The sequence below is a fragment of the Globicephala melas genome, chromosome 1 (assembly GCF_963455315.2).
Source record: "Globicephala melas chromosome 1, mGloMel1.2, whole genome shotgun sequence".
Lineage (NCBI taxonomy): Eukaryota > Metazoa > Chordata > Mammalia > Artiodactyla > Delphinidae > Globicephala > Globicephala melas.
The window spans coordinates 28,789,635-28,806,604 of NC_083314.1; the positions used below are offsets into that span (position 1 = coordinate 28,789,635).

The window sequence follows — 16,970 nt, forward strand, 5'->3', positions numbered from 1 at the left end:
TGTTAGCTGTGGGCTTGTCATGTATGGCCTTTATTATTTTGAGGTATGTTCCTTCTGTATCCACTTTGTTGAGAGTTTTTATTATAAATTGATGTTGAATTTTGTCATGTGATGTTTTTGCATCTATTGAGATGATCATATGATTTTTTTCTTCATTTTGTCAATGTGGCATATCACATTGACTTGCAGATGTTGAACCATCCTTGCATCCCTAGAATGAGTTCCATTTAATTATGGTGTATGATCTTTTAATGTATTGTTTTGTTTTTAAACTTTTAATTTTATATTGGAGAATAGTTGATTAACAATGTTGTGATAGTTTCAGGTACACAGCAAAGCAACTCATCCATAGATAAACATGTATCCATTCTCCCCCAAACTCCCCTCCCATCCAGGCTGCACATAACATTGAGCAGAGTGCTATACAGTAGGTCCTTGTTGTTTATCCATTTTAAATATAACATTGTGCTATACAGTAGGTCCTTGTTGGTTATCCATTTTAAATATAGCAGTGTGTACATTAATGTATTGTTGAATTTTGTTTGCTGATGTTTTGTTGAGGATTTTTGAATCTACATTCATCAGGGATATTGGCCTATAATTTTCTTTTCTTGTGGTATCCTTGTCTGGTTCTCGTATTAGAGTAATGCTGGCCTTGTAAAATGAGTTTGGAAGTATTCCTTCCTCTTCTGTTTTTTGGTTTGAGAAGGATTCATATTCTTCTTTGAATATTTGGCATGATTTACCAGTGAAGCTTTCTGGTCCTGGACTTTTGTTTGTTGGGCGGTTTTTGATTAGTAATCAATCGCCTTACTAAGTAATTAGTCTATTCACATTTTCTGTTTTTCATGATTCAGTGTTACAAGTTTCCATTGCTTCTAGTTTGTCCAATTTGTTGGTGTATAATTGTTCATGTTAGTCTTACGATCCTTTGTTTTTCTATGGTGCTAGTTGTAATGTCTCCTCTTTCATTTCTGATTTTATTTATTTGAACTTTCTCTCTTTTTTTTTCCTCAGTGAGTATAGCTAAAGTTTTCTCAATTTTGTTTATCTTTTCAAAGAACCAACTCTTATTTTCATTGATCTTTTCTATTATCCTTTTAGTCTCTATTTCATTTATCAATATTTCTGCTTTGACCTTTGTTATTTCTTTCCTTCTACTAACTTTAAGTTCGTTTGTTCTTTTTCTAGTTTCTCAAGGTGTAAAGTTAGGTTGTGTATTTTTGTTTCTTGAGTTAAGTATTTATTGCCATGAACTTCCCTCTTACAAGTGCTTTTGCTGCATTCCATAATCTTTGGTATGTTGTATTTCCATTTTCATTTATCTCAAGGTATTTTTTAATTTCTCTTTTGGTTTCTCCATTGACCCATTGTTTTTCCATTCACTAGTGTGTTTTTTAATCTCCAGATATTTTTGAATTTTCCATTTTTCTTGTTAGTGATTTTTAATTTCATACCATCATGCTCAGAAAAGATGTGTGATATGATTTCCATCTTCTTAAATTTATTAGGACTTGTTTTTTGGTGTAACATATGATCTATCCTGGAGAATGTTTCATGTGCACTTGAGATTTTTCCACTCTTTTTTTTGGGAACACCAAGTCTTCCTGGACCCATGCTGGGTTAGGGATTGTTCCACCTGCTCCTTTCAAGTGATTCTTTTCTAGTCCTCAGGTAGTTTCCTTATACACAAGGAGACCCTGAAGATTTCCACAACTCCTTCTGTGAAGATCTCCTCTCGTTAGTACTCTGTCCTGTGGACTCTAGCTGATTTGGCCTTTCTAAAATCCCAACTTTGTCTCCTCAACTTAGAGAGATTGAGTGTTTCCAGTGTTCCCCTTTTTGTGCCATGGTGTGGAAGCTCATTCAGTATGTTCTGATACTCAGTTGGGCACTCTGAGCTGGTGATATACTTTGGGAAGTTATTGGTATATATAGCCAGTGCAGACCTGGAAGTAAAATACCTCAGGAAGGGGTTACAGAGGGAAAAGAGAAAATCCTAAGCTAGAACCCTAAGGGGCAACAAACTATATGTGGAGAGTTAAGTGATAATTCTTCTAAAGTGATTTTCAAAGCAAAGCCCTTAAGTACTTAGAGTTTAGAGTTTCTGATACTGTTCCAAAGTATGGCCATTACTTAGGAGTTGATAAGTCATTAGCTAAGATTACTTTGGATCTTCTGAGTATCCTGTTTTCTGGGCACATATCTAGGCACTCAGGATAGGAACACATCTAGAATCATAGGAAAGTCCTACAGACTCAGGAATGCCTTGTGTCCACAGCTTAGAGTCAAATGTCCAATCTTCATTTCTACACTAATGGACCACCATGAGAATTTGTGAACCAAAAACTAACAATAATAATAAAATAACCATAGCTAAGTAGAAAATGAAGTCAAGAAAAGAAAAAAAAAGAAAAATTTGGATCTAGAAAACAGATCTAGAGACTTGAGGTTTTGAGACCTAAATTAAATCCCTGGACTGTCTCCAACCAACTGGTTGGGTCACCTTGGACAGCTCGGTAACTAAACATCTTTGACTTAGTTTGCACATCTTTCACATGGAGAATAATTGTACCGGAACTTCCAGCTTTGTGGGCATTAAAATCTACATACATAAAAGTGGTTATTTTTAAAACTTTGCCATGATCTTGTTCAAAAAAAACTAGTCATGGTAAATGAATGAAAAATAATATGAATAATTTTAATTTATGGTTAATTTTTGCTTATTTACATTTTGCCTCTAGGTAAAAATTCATTTTAAGAGCTTGTCAAATGGTATATAAGCCCCAAGTTGGAAACATAATACTTCTAATTTTAAAATTTAATATTCTTTTCTCATTTAGAGGTTATACACCTCTTTTCTGTATTGAGATAAAATGTATTTGATAAGGATATGGTATTCAAATATTTTCAAAGTTAGCATTATTAGATTTATTTCTTAACCAAGCAAATAAGTCTTTTCAAAATAGCTTCAGTGTAAAGTACAGTGAAAAGAACTGATTGTCACTAATAATAGCATTTCAAATATTGTTTTCTTTTTATAGGTTGAGTCATCAGTGAAGTTTAGGTTGTAATCATGTTTATGGATTCTCTTTAAAACTTTGCTTCCCTTGATTCAATTCAATACAAACAAAAAAGTGTGTTTCAAATCAATTCCTGAATGATCTGAAATGATCTGTTAAGGATTTGAAAATGAATAAATCTCTTAGTAACCTGGAGTTTGGTCTCATTTACAAGACTCCTATGCTGTCATTTGAACAGAATCTTTCACTTTTGATGAGTTGGAAAATAAATGAGACTAAAGAAATTAGTGGTATGATCTCTTATTGTTATAGTACATTGTTTCAAGGAGACGTTTGAAAATGAATATCAGAGTCTGAATTTCTCTTATTTGACAAACTAAAATGAAAATAATAAATGAAAATAGTTCAATTGTTCATTTTAATAAAAGTTGATAATATAGAATTGAATCAATAGAAGTGAATAGAAATTTGTGAGGGTTATTACATCAAAGTACTTCAATAGCACACATATTAACTAGAATTCTTATTTACTGTTTTATCATAAAAATCAGAATAGAGGGAAAGGAATCAATGTTGTTATAGAGGAAGCATTTAGTATTAACTTCAGTAGGATTCATTCATTGAGTACCCACTATGTATCTGACGTGGTATATTCATGCTGCTCTCTCTAGGATTCTTTCTGAGAAAATATTTAATTATATTGTCCTAGGTTAGAGGCTTTTCTGGACTGGATTAATGTGAATATCATTACATTATTTCAAATCTCTCTAAAAGCTTTTTGTTTGTTTCTATTTATAATTTATATAGAGAAATGGATAAAATGGGGAAAATGTTTAATCTTTTTTTTTCTGTTGTAAAATGAATGGCTTTGAAGGAAAGTTTTGTGAGTAAGGGAGACAATGATTTTTCATGCAATGAGATACTATACAACAATTTAAAACTATGCTTTAAAAGAATATTTAATATATTAAAACATGATTACGTGCAAAAAGTAGAATGTAAAGCTATATATAGCATGCTATAAATATTATCAGATTGTTATATAGGTAGATGTAGTACAGGAAAGAACCAGAAGAAAATGTTAATGGCAATTATGTCTGAGTGGGAATCTGGGTGATTTATTTTCTTTTTCATACTATATACTTTCTCAAAATAGTTAATAGCAGACATTTTCTGATCGTACAAGTAATGAGTATCATTAAATAAATAAAAAGTAAAGGGCAGAAGACAGTTTATTCCAAAATTTAAAAATTTTTTGTTTAAATAATTGTTTAAGCCCCTACAAAGAAAATAAATCACAAGATTTACATTTAGATTAATAGAGTGTATTTATCATGATCCCTTTAATGTTTGAAAATAAACTACTACGGGCAGGTGAATTTGAAGGATGAACATGTATTAAGTAGCGTTTAGTAGAGATGACACTTTGATACGTCCAAGTGTGGCACCTGGACCAGGAGCATCAACATATCCTGGGAACTTGTTATAAATGCACACTTTTGGGCCCCATCCCAGACCAGGTGATTTAGATGCATGCTTAAGTTTGAGAAATGCTGCTTTAGAGTTTTGGATTCTGAGACTGATATAGAACAATTTCTGAATTTTATCCTAGAAAACTTCCATCTCACATTTCTTTTCTCTCTTTTTGTCTTATTTCTTCCTCTCGTTCTCTCTGTCTCTCAGCCTCTCTCTTACACATAATTGCATTTTTTGTTGTATGTTTTTTGTTTATTCATATTTTTACCTTGTTTCCCCAAAATATTTGAGACAGCTTACAGAGGTGCATATACTACAATATACTAACAACAGCAAACACTCATTTAGTGCTATTTTTCAGGTACTGTTCTAAGTACTTTACATAAAGTATCTCATTTAATTTAAGTTTTAGTAACAGCCCCATAAAGGTAGTTGTTATTATTATTATGATGCCCATTTTACAGACAAGGAATCTAAAGCATAAAGACCAAATAACTTGCCCAAATGCATACAACCAGTAAGTGGCAGAGTCCAGGCAATCTTTTTCCAAAGTCTGAGCCTTCAACTAGTTTACTGTGCTGCTTCTTAAAGATAAAATTAGATAAAATTAGTGAAGAATTGGGCATGAATGCCAAGTAAACCTATTCTGCAGAGTTTTACAGAGTTGGTAAGCATGGCCCATGAATTGCCTCTAGCTCCCACAAAGAGTGAAAAAGAATGAGCTATAAGATTTACAGTCACCAAAATGTGGAAATAAACCCATTTTCAGGAAGGTCACTGAGAGAAATACCTCTAGTTGCTCTCCATCCTGAGAAATATTCATTGTGATTTAAATTTCATTCATTCACTCTGTATTTGTTTATACAATAACTATCTCTTGAGCACCTTCTGTTTGTTAGGCTCTTTGCTCATTGCATGTGGATGGAAAGAATAAAACAATCCATGCCTTAGAGAAACCCAGAGCCTAGGGTTAAAGAACAATGGTGTATCTTCCTTGGGCTTTCCCCCACTTTCTCTCTGAGTGTGCCAGTCGGAGAAGAGCATAATGACAGGCAAGAATGGACTTGGAATAGGTTCTACTATGAGAGAAGACCTGAGGGAGGATGAGAAAACACTAAAAGGAAACAACCATTTGATCTGTAGTGCCTGGTCACAGACATTATTTCCTGACTACGTCTTTCTCTGTAATCTGTAACCTGAGGCTGCCCCTGGACAAACTGGACTTTAGGAGGTTCCTTGATTCTTTGGAGACTACGTGGCTACAGGGATGAAGGGCAGGAGGGTGGTAGGAGGAGACAAAGCCAGCTGGTTTTAACAAAGCTCTGAAATGTGTGTGTGTGTGTGTGTGTGTGTGTGCGCGTGTGCACGCGCGCACATGTGCACGCATGTCTGTGTATGTATGTATCCTATCACTAAGAAAGTGCTTCTGGCTGCCTGGTCAAAGGTCACCCTTACCCCTTCTGAAAATAGTTCCTAGAAGCTGCACAAAGACTTAAAAATTCTTCTTTCTTCTCTCCTCCCCATCCAGATTTACCTAATAAATTGAAAACAGGCAAAATTATTTGTCCCAGTGGTCATGGCTTTGCCTAGTTAACATGGCCTTATCTTACGCCACCTTTGACCGTGAACCCCTGGAGATAGGGATGTCTTGAATTCCAACACTTGGGCCTAAAGATAAGGATGTGATTTTCTTTGACCACCTGGAACTTGAGCTTGTGTTTCTAAGTGAAAACCATATCAAGAGTGTGAATGTTGGTTAAGATTTTATTCAGTGTTTTGAAATGAATGATGTTGCCTAATGACCCATGATGCTGGGATCTGATAGATTTAATTTTCTGATCAAAGTGCAGAATTCATACTGACCACAAGGACATCTTTCCTGAAGTCATCATGCCATAAATATCTTAGAGCAAGATGAGATGGGAAAAGCAAGAAGATACAGAATTTGAATGCAGTTTGCATAGAGTTTGGAAAATGGTGGTAATAACAGGGGACAGAGAATAATTATTGAGCCACCCTGTGTTTCATTTTTAATTTGCAATAATGGGTCTTGTAGTGATCTTTTCTGGACTACTTTTGATTAGAAAGAAGAGCAAATTCGTTTGGAAATCTTGATGCAGCACCTAAATTATTTAATAGATTCTAACATATTTGGCAGGGATTTGAAAGCTATGTTGAGGAATAAGCATAAAGGTCTTAGGCATTTCACCCAGAGAGCGGCCCTTCTCTGGCAGTGACAAAACTAATTATTCCCCAAAGGGTTTTTTTTTTTTTTTATAAATTTATTTATTTATTTTTGCTGTGTTGGGTCTTCGTTTCTGTGTGTGGGCTTTCTCTAGTTGCAGAGAGCGGGGGCCACTCTTCATCGCGGTGCGCGGGCCTCTCACTGTCGCGAACTTCTCTTGTTGCGGAGCACAGGCTCCAGACGCGCAGGCTCAGTAGCTGTGGCGCACGGGCTTAGTTGCTCCGCGGCATGTGGGATCTTCCCAGACCGGGGCTCAAACCTGCGTCCCCTGCATTGGCAGGCAGATTCTCAACCACTGCGCCACCAGGGAAGCCCCCGCAAAGGGTTTTGCCTAGAACTTTGAAAAGCTGCCACATCTTGAGTTTCCTAAGCAAAAGGTGCTTTACTTACTTTTCTTTTTCTTCTTTCTCTCTTGCAGTCCCAACAGAAGTGCATCGTCATCTTTGCACTGGTGTGCTGCTTTGCCATTCTCGTTGCATTGATATTTTCAGCCGTGGACATCATGGGAGAGGATGAGGATGGGCTCTCAGAAAAAAATTGTCAAAATAAATGTCGGTAAGAGGTAACAAACAAAAATTTAAAAATTCTCTTTTAGGGAGTGGGTGAGAAAGTTAAAGAGGGTCCTGGAGAGTGGAGAGAAAAATATCATAAACACACATGGTCACCCAACTTCCCACTGGGTTAAACTGAGACATGACTCACTGTCCACTGATGCTCTTACTTTTATTTAGACCAAGGGAATAAAAATGAGTAATGATTTAATTCACTTTACAGTTAGGGCATATTCTGTACAAAGGAGTGGTTGACAAAATGAAATTTTGTAACAATCTGCCTCCTGGACACCACTGTGTATGAGGTTTTGATTTGTTCCATAATGAGCTTGGCAAAAATGAAGGCCCCAATGGACAAAGGACACCATGCTAGTTGTTATTTCAATTAGAAGTTAAACACACATCTCAGGAAAAATTCCCACTTAAAATTAGGGATTAAATAAATAAGCATGTCTATGAGAAGACACAGGTCTCCTCAATCTGTCCCAATTTAGCACAAAATTTATTTTTAATCCAGAAATTACAACAACTTTACCATTATATTTCTGTATTTTTTCTCTTCAAGTACATTAAATAACATTTCCCTAGGGTCACTTCTGACTGCACAGCAGTCACAGCATGGTTTTATCCACATAAATCTCCTCATCCAACTCTTCCCTGAGCCCTACTTTATTTTTTGAGGTTGGTAGGAGAATGTAGAAAAGTACCAAGGGGGACAGAGAAGTAAGAGGCTTATTTTTATGTACATGTTGCTGTAAAGCCGAAGTGAGGCCATAAAATTACAATGGTTATTATAACTTAGAGCTTATAATGAATTTTAAATGTTATTTTTCCCTTTGGAAAGCATTAGTCAAAGTGCCCCTCTTTTCTAGCTTCAAAGATCAACCACAGCCTCCTAATGTATGTGTGAGTTTTTATCCTGGATATTTTGCCTTGAGGGTTCAATGTCTGAAGAAAAAAAAAATCTGGAAAAGGCAATTGAAATTTTGGGGGGTTTAACCCATGATACATTATAGTTTAATTACCAGGCAACAGTATTATACAGAACAAAGGATACAAGAGAGAAATCAGTATACATTTTAGATTTTTTCCTTCATGTTAGATAGGTGTTCCTAAATATGTTTGTTTCCCAGACTGAATTTGGGAGAAAAATTATATTGGGATTATAAGGAAAGCAGTAGAAAAACAGCAGGTCATCATCATCTTCCTCCTGATCACTCCATCTTCATCAATACCTTGTGCTAATCCTGTTACATGACAAATATAAACATTCTGTGGGCAAGGGTCCAGTGACTCATACTTCCTCAGTGGAATGCCTCTACCCCTCTCTCTCACGTCACCTGTAATGAAGACTGCTGAGTACTTTACATGGCAAACCCCAGAACCTAGAAAGTAATTTTGTAAAGGTCAAACTATGATGACTTCCTGAAGACAAAATACCCAGGGCCTTTTAGCAAACATTGCCAGATATTGGTAGTTTTCAACAAAAAAGTTGGAGGCCTTCGAATTATGCCTCTTTTCATTTGGGGGAAGCTATAATTTAATCTAATTTTGATTTTTTAACTCATACAACTGGAATATCGGTCTGGTTATTTCTTCTATCTCAGTCAATAACTAAATCCTGATGACCCAACATTGTTTCTCCCTCCATCTAGAACATATTCTCCCAATTACCAACTATGCTTCTGCTTCCTTTCCCCTGAGTAGTTGGAATCACTATCCTGATTACTTTGTTGCACCCCTACGTGCAACTGTCTTTTCCAGAACTTGCAGCCCCTCCAGATCTTCCTCTCTTCTACAGTCTCTTCCCCTATGTCTTGCATTTCTGTTCTCCTACATTCTCAGCCTTGTAATAGGCACTTTTGTATATCTGCCCGGGTGGCGTCTGCCTTCCTCCTAACATCCTGAGAAGCTTCTGCTTTTTCTCCTCTATCCAAAGCACAGGGTGGAGGCAGGGCAACTGCAATTCCTTACACCCCAATCCAGTCCCAGTCTCCAGTGGAACAGTCCATTGCCCCACCATCTTCCCTCAGTCATTCTCATTTTAATTTGATGAACTTTTCTTACATCAGCCACTGTCTCCTTATCACCATAGGCAACGTTACCTTCTACCAGGACTCTCTCTCTCCTTCCTTTGTGCCTGGCTAATAGATCTTCCAGCCACCAGTCCCATCCCTTGCCACTGTCCTTAGTAACTGTAAAATTTACTTCCAGTACCCTAACCTTACTGTTTTTAACCACCTCAGGTCAATAACTTTAATGTCCACTTTGCCTTTGCACCTGCTAGCAAACTACTGCACCTCCCAGGTAGCCTAATGTAGTGAAAGACCATGGACTTTGAAATTTGAAAGATCTGGATTCAAATCTATATTCTACCACTTACTGACTCTGTAAACTTGGGCAAGATATTAACATAATTATGTCATTCATCACCTTTTTGCAGAACAACAAAGGACTGAACAAGGAGTTACACCATAGTTCATGAGACAAACATAGTGATTTTCTGTGGTCAGAAGTGCAGTGGGAAAGTCAGAGGAGGTTTGGGGGAGTGGCCTGACAGAGTGGAAAGAGGAAACCTGGCCTTGGACGCCGCTCCACTCCTGATAAGTTATGAAAACTATTTTAGTTTTATTTCCCTTAAAAGTGGTGGATTAAAAAAAAATCTCTCTCACAGGGTTTTATGAGGCTTCAGTAAGTTGTATAAACCCATAACCAAGCTGCAGGAAGCTCATAACAAGCAATATATAAATGTCAGCCCTCTCCCTGTCCGTTCCTAAGAGTGCAGAATCCCCCTTCTCTCTTCACAGCTAGCTTCCTATTCCCCCCACTTTGACACTTATCCTGAATCTACTCTTTATCTTGATTTTAGTTATCTTTGGTTCTGTGGAGGTAAACAAAGAGGACAAACATATGAGAATGAGCGAAGTAAACATGAAAACAGATGCTATTTATTCAGAGCTTGCTATGGCGAGTCAGTTCGCCTCAGTCATTTGTGCTTTAGCAGAGACTCAGAGGCAGGCAGAGGAGGGGGCAAGCTTCATAGTGGTGTGGCCTAACTGGAGGCTGTTGGTCTGGGGGAGCTGGAGGTGGGCTAACTAGATGAAGGCATCCTGCATGATGGGTTAGGGGTACATACTTGGCTTTCTCTGGTTGGTCCTAAATTGGAAGTAGGGACAAAAGTTAGGGAGGCTAGCAGTTATTAAGTTCTGGCCATTTTGGTTTCAGAAGTTATTGTTTAGCCTCCTGGATTATTACTAGAGATAGCAGTCCTACTTCCTACAAGTCTGCCGTATAGCAGGCTGGGCTGGTTATTAGAGACAAGAAGTTGGTTTCCTGGGCAGGTTGCTGCAGGTTGTGACTCAGAGTTCTACTGTATATATATATATATATATATATATATATATATATATATATATATATATATATACACACACACATACACACACAAATATATATATGGACTGGCCATTACTGATTTGCATATTCAGCTCCCACTTCCCTAAACCTCCTCCTATACTATCAGCTCCTTCTGTTTTAATTTTCTTTTTATCCATTTGCTAGACCATGACCAGTGTGTCTGTGATACTTCCTGAAGCATGATGTAGTCTTACTTGCCTCCTTGGATCTTGTGTCTCAACCATGCTGCCAGTTCTTAAACTGGTTGACTCCTAGTTCCACCCATCCTTGCCCACAGGGCAGCCTCAACCATTGCTCCAACCCCCCAGCAGCCTGCAGAGAGTGAGTTCCATGTTCTTCAGTCCTAGGTTCCTCCAGGCAGGAATGCCCCCAGTAAAATAAGTGACGTCATTTGGAGATGCACCCACTGAGTACGCTGGAGCTGACATAGACCAGAAGGCAAAACTGCCAATCTGCAGAAGCTCTAGCATGCCAGTCTCAACTTACTCCTTCTGTACAAAGTTGCAGTCCTCCTCTCATGACCTTTTCCCGTCATAACCTTTCTAGACTCTATCTACCCTCAGGGTGGCACTGAGGAGGTCACATGGTGCTCAGCTTCTAATTACCATTTACTTCACTCACAGAGTTTTCTCTTTATGTTCTTCTCCTTGCTGAGCAAGTGCTGCTTGCTCGGTGCAACCTTTGCTGAGATCTAACTACCTTGTAATTAAGCTCCTTCTGTGTTTGTACCTCTCCTCACTCCTGAAAGTTGAAAGAGTACAAGACATTGTGCAGTCTGTTCGTGGCTTCGCACTGTTTTGACAGTCTCTTTCCAAGGTCTCCTCATCCAGTGTACTCTTTTCTAAATATATTACTTTAATTCATTTTGTCTCTACTAACTAGCCTAGATACCTTTCTGTCCTCTGAAAGATTACCACTCCAAATCATACTGCCCACTCAGTGTTTTCCCAACTTTTACATGTCTTTCTAAAACAATGTATCTCCTTATAAATAATGTCCTATTTGTGATTTATTTTTTCCTGACTTCTTATTTTATTTCTCTTCCTCTTTTTATTACTTAGCTTCGATAATACTCTATTAGTAGAATAATGATACCCTTGATTATAGTTTTCCATACAAATCAATAAAATAACTGCTCTAAACTTATCTTCCAAAGTGCGTTTCAACCAACCTCGGTTGTTATGCCCAGAAGCAAGATTTTTTGACCTCAGTAAGTGACTTTGACCAATTTCTCTGTCTCTCTGTACTGAATTTATGGGTACTTTCCATCATTTCCCAGTGTGTTTTTAATTGCTGATTCAGTCTTTATAAATATAAACCTCCACGTCTCTTGATTACCTGAAGGAGTAAAAGGCAAAATTTCTAGTTTTCACTAAGAAATTATATTTCATTGGCCTCTGGGGCAACACTGGAGAGTCAAGAATGGCTTCAACTGCCAGTTTAGATTGTATACATCCTGTGTTTTGGCTATTTTATGATTCACTAGTGCCCCTAATTATTATTTTACACCATTCCTGCAAGAGGCAACCATGCACTGTGAAGTTGCCCACGTGTCACATCCTCAGGGACCAGTAGAGATGCTGGAGCTTACCTCTCACTGCTGCTCCCACACAGAACACCTGCTTACCTTGGGACATTCACCCATTCAGATGACAGGCCTCCATTTTTCATTTTACAGCTACATCTGTCTCTCCTCTCCTGGAGAAATCCTACGTCAGTTGTTTTGGATTGTTACTGGCCCACTTATTAGAGAGATCATTAGACACTTACTAGAAAAGGGACTTTTCTTTACCACACCTCCTGGATAAATTCACACAGAACGAGTTTGCACCCTGCTTCTCTTCCATCTCAGGCCCAATTCCCATAACATGGTAACTAACTTCTGTAAACCCTCATTAAACAAGCTGAGTAAACATAAAATTTTGGGTGGGCTGTCATTGACTTCTAAACATATTGATGGACGCTTGCCACCTATTCTATCCAGATAATTACAGCAGTCCTTGCTCCTGGACTTCCTCCCACTTGCCTGTCATCCTTCTAAATCAGTTCTGTGTCTGGGTGACTACTGCCCTGGTTGGGCCCACTCTTGCCCAGAAATCTGCCTATCCATTTTAGCCTGTGCCCATTTGGTCTGAAGCATGAAGGGGATGGACCAACTCGGTCTATGTATATAATCCCCACTATTCCTGAACCCAGTAATTTCCTTTCACCCTAATGTGAATGGACTTGGGTCTGTTTAAAATGTAACACGTGTAATATTTTAGGCTGGGTAATTAATGTATAAGTTACCACAGTGGTTCTCTAATAAGGGGTGGCCTAGACCACCAAGGTTTGGCTACAGAAAGTATAGTAAGGGCCGTAATAGGGCATCCCTTCACACACACACTTTATGTATATTTTCTAAATTTTACAATTTCTCTATTACAAAGCTGGCTTCTCTATTTTATGTTTTTCACATCTTCTGAATTTCTTCCTCTGATCCATTACACTATATCCATAGCTATATCTATATTTCTATTAATAACTCAGTTGCAGCTCCAGTATAGGACATATATCATTTGTATCATCAATATACAACATTTCCAGAAGATAGTATTGTGAGACCTCTTTAGGCACTGACAATCACCTCCTAGTATTTTGTACTTTCTCATTTAGTGTCATGACCTTAGAGCTATCTTAACAGATACAACTTGTTCCAATAGACTTTAATCATTGTTTTCCCTTTTAATGCCCCAATTTTTATTCTTGGCTAGTAGGAGCTGTCTTTTGTACATGTGCAATGTCTTTTGGACATTATTCCAGATATCTCTGAGAGCAGCCTTGCATTCTGGCAGCAAGAAGCTGTTTAGTCCCATTTTGAATTTTCTGGCTCTGGGACATGATACTGTCTACTCTCTAATGAGCCATGGTTCCTTTCATGGAGGATTCTATTAAATGTCAAAACCCAAGCTCTAAGGGTGTCATTAGATTGTCCCCCAAGGGTATTGGTGATAAATAACAATGACACTAGAGGAAAAGCTTTTTAAATTGCTTTTGTGACTGAGCAATATTCCTTCACCCTCTTTCCTTTCCTTCCTTTCATATTATAGGAATAAGAACATGGACTGTAGGAGCCAAATTTCCTGGGTTTGAATTTGGCTGTATTACTTAGGAGAATTGCAATTTTGGGCAAGTTTCTCAGTTTTACTATACCACATTTTCTTCAGCTATATAATGAAGACAGTTATTATGTCCTACTTGAAAGGTTTCTGTAAGGACTAAATATGTTAATACAAGTACCTTTCATATCTGTCATATAATAAATGCACAATAAATGTTGACTGTTCTTTTTTAAATTTTAGGTTTTTTTGGAGTATAGTTGATTTACAACGTTGTGCTAGTTTCAGGTGTACAGCCAAGTGAATCTGTTATACATATACATATATCCACTCCTTTTTAGATTCTTTTCCCATATAGGCCATAACAGAGTATTTTTTTTTTGACTGTTCTTTTTATTAAGGAACATAAGTTCATTGCAGATGTTTGCAGTCCCCTTTTAAGTTCCATTTAACTTTGCTCCAAAATAAGGAAGTTTTTCATCCATTTTTTATCCTCTCCTTAAACTACAAGTTTTTTCCTTTATTTATATTCACTTTGATCTACCATGGTTTATATTGACAAGCCCAACTGTGTTTCTAAATCAGTGTTGCTCCCAAATTTAGAAGACTTGGTTTTTGGCTTCATATTTGACATCTGAGCACTTTTCTGACTGTCTAAAGAGAAAGAGAAAAGTTTGTCTGCACCCCCACCCCCAAGGAAACATGAAAGAATTTAAAAACCTAGAGCACCTGGTACTACAAATAGATTCCTAATGTACTAAACAAACAGTAATGATGAAATGTGGAGTAAAAGCAAAAACTGGCTCTAGAACTTTTATTTTACATTCTCTCCTAGTTTCTCTGTTTTAGCCCACAGTGAACCTATTTCCTTTATAACTTTCTTGATGTGTTTTTTTCCTTTTTTAATGCCAATATCCATTTATTACAGAATATTCTAGAATCTCTAGAAAGAGAGGAGATAGCACTTACGTTTAATCCACTATATTAAACAAAAAAGAGCCAATTTACCCATTTTTTAATTGAAGTATAATTGATTTACAATATTATATTCATTTTGAGTATACAACATAACGATTAAATATTTTTATAGATTATACTCCATTTAAGGTTATTATAAAATATTGGCTATATTCTCTATGTTGTACAATATATCCTTGTAGCTTATTTACTTTATACATATTAGTTTGTACCTCTTAATGCCTTAACCCTATCTTGCCCCTCCCCACTTCCCTTTCCCCACCGGTAACCACTAGTTTTCTATATCTGTGAGTCTGTTTCTGTTTTGTTATATTCATTAGTTTTAATTTTTAGATGCCACATCCACGTGATAACATACAGTATTTGTCTATCTCCATCTGACTTATTTCACTAAGCATAATACCCTCCAGGTCTGTCCATGTTGTTGCAAATGGCAAAACCCCATTCTTTCTTATGACTAAGTTATATATATAATGGGATAATAGAAGATATATATATATATATATATATATATATATATATATATATATATATCTTACATCCTCTTTATCCATTCATCTGTTGATGGTTACTTAGGTTGCTTCTGTATATTGGCTATTTTGAATAATGCTGCTGTGAACACTGGGGTACATGAATGTTTTTGAATTAGTGGTTTTGTTTTCTTTGGATATATACACAGGAGTGGAATTGCTGGGTTACATGGTAGTTCTGTTTTAGAGAAACCTCCATACTGTTTTCCATAGTGGCCGCATCAATTTACATCATTCCCACCAACAGTGTACAAGGGTTCCCTTTACTTCACATCCTCGCCAATGTTTTTTGGGGGGGTTTTTTTGGCTGCATTGGGTCTTTGTTGCTGCGTGCGGGCTTTTCTAGTTGTGGTGAGCAGGGGCTACTCTTCGCTGAGGTGTGCAGGCTTCTCATTGCGGGGGCTTCTCTTGTTGCAGAGCACGGGCTCTAGGCGTGCGGGCTTCAGTAGTTGTGGCTCTCAGGCTCTAGAGCACAGGCTCAGTAGTTGTGGTGCACAGGCTTAGTTGCTCCGTGGAATGTGGGATCTTCCTGGACTCAGGGCTCGAACCTGTGTCCCCTGCATTGGCAGGAGGATTCTTAACCACTGCGCCACCAGGGAAGCCCGCCAATGTTTGTTATTTGTGTTCTTTTTGATGATAACTGTTCTGACAGGTGTGAGGTGTCTCGTGGTTTTGATTTGCATTCCTCTAGTGACTAGTGATGTTGAGCATCTTTTTATGTGCCTGTTGGCCATCTGCATGTCCTTTTGGAAAAATATCTGTTCAGGACTTCTGCCCATTTTTTAATTGGGTTTTTTTTTTTGATGTTGAGTTGTATGAGCTGTTTATATATTTCAGATATTAACCCCTTATTGTTCATATCACATTCAAATATTTTCTTCCATTCAGTAGGTAATCTTTTTGTTTTGTCAGTGGTTTCCTTTGCTGTGCAAAAGCTTTGAAGTATAATAAGGTCTCATTTGTTTATTTTTGCTTTTGTTTCCTTTGCTTTAGGAGACAGATCCAAAAAAATATTGCATCTATTTATGTCAAAGTGTGTTCTCTTTATGGTTTCTTCTAGGAGCTTTATGGTATCTGGTCTTACATTTAGGTCTCCAATCTATTTTGAGTTTATTTTTGTATATTGTATAAGAAAATGTTTTCGTTTCACTCTTTTACATGTAGCTGTCCAGTTTTCCCAGCACCACCCACTGAAGAGAATGTCTTTTCCTCGTTGTTTATTCTTGCCTCCTTTGTCATAGATTAATTGACCACAATTGTGTGGGTTTATTTCTGGGCTCTCTATTCTGTTCCATTGACCTATGTGCCTGTTTTTGTTCCAGTGCCATACTGTTCTGATTACTGTAGCTTTGTAGTATAGTCTGAACTCTGGGGGCTTTACACCTCCAGTTTTGTACTTTTTTCTCAAAATTACTTTGGCTATTCAGGGAATTTTTTGATTCCATATAAATTTGAGGGTTATTTGTTCTAGTTCTATGAAAAATGCCATGGTTATTTTGATAGGGATTGCATTAAGTCTGTAGATTGCTCTGAGCATTTTACCCATTTCTTATTGGCTCCCCCTTGTCTTTCCCCAGTTCTAAACTCCTTTCACTCACTTACAGCCCTAACCTTACTTCTCCTGAATCTCTGTTTAGAGATTACTTTAATTG

The 16,970-nt window shown here is 37.3% G+C and overlaps 1 protein-coding gene across 1 annotated transcript in view; it reads left to right on the top strand.

Moving 5' to 3' along the window:
• PLD5 (phospholipase D family member 5) overlaps positions 1 to 16,970 on the top strand; it is a 489,350-nt gene that overhangs the window by 204,324 nt on the left and 268,056 nt on the right. The window contains exon 2 of the mRNA XM_030868579.2: positions 7,163 to 7,299. Within this exon, the coding sequence (XP_030724439.1) occupies positions 7,163 to 7,299 (137 nt within the window). The remainder of the gene's footprint in view (positions 1 to 7,162; positions 7,300 to 16,970) is intronic.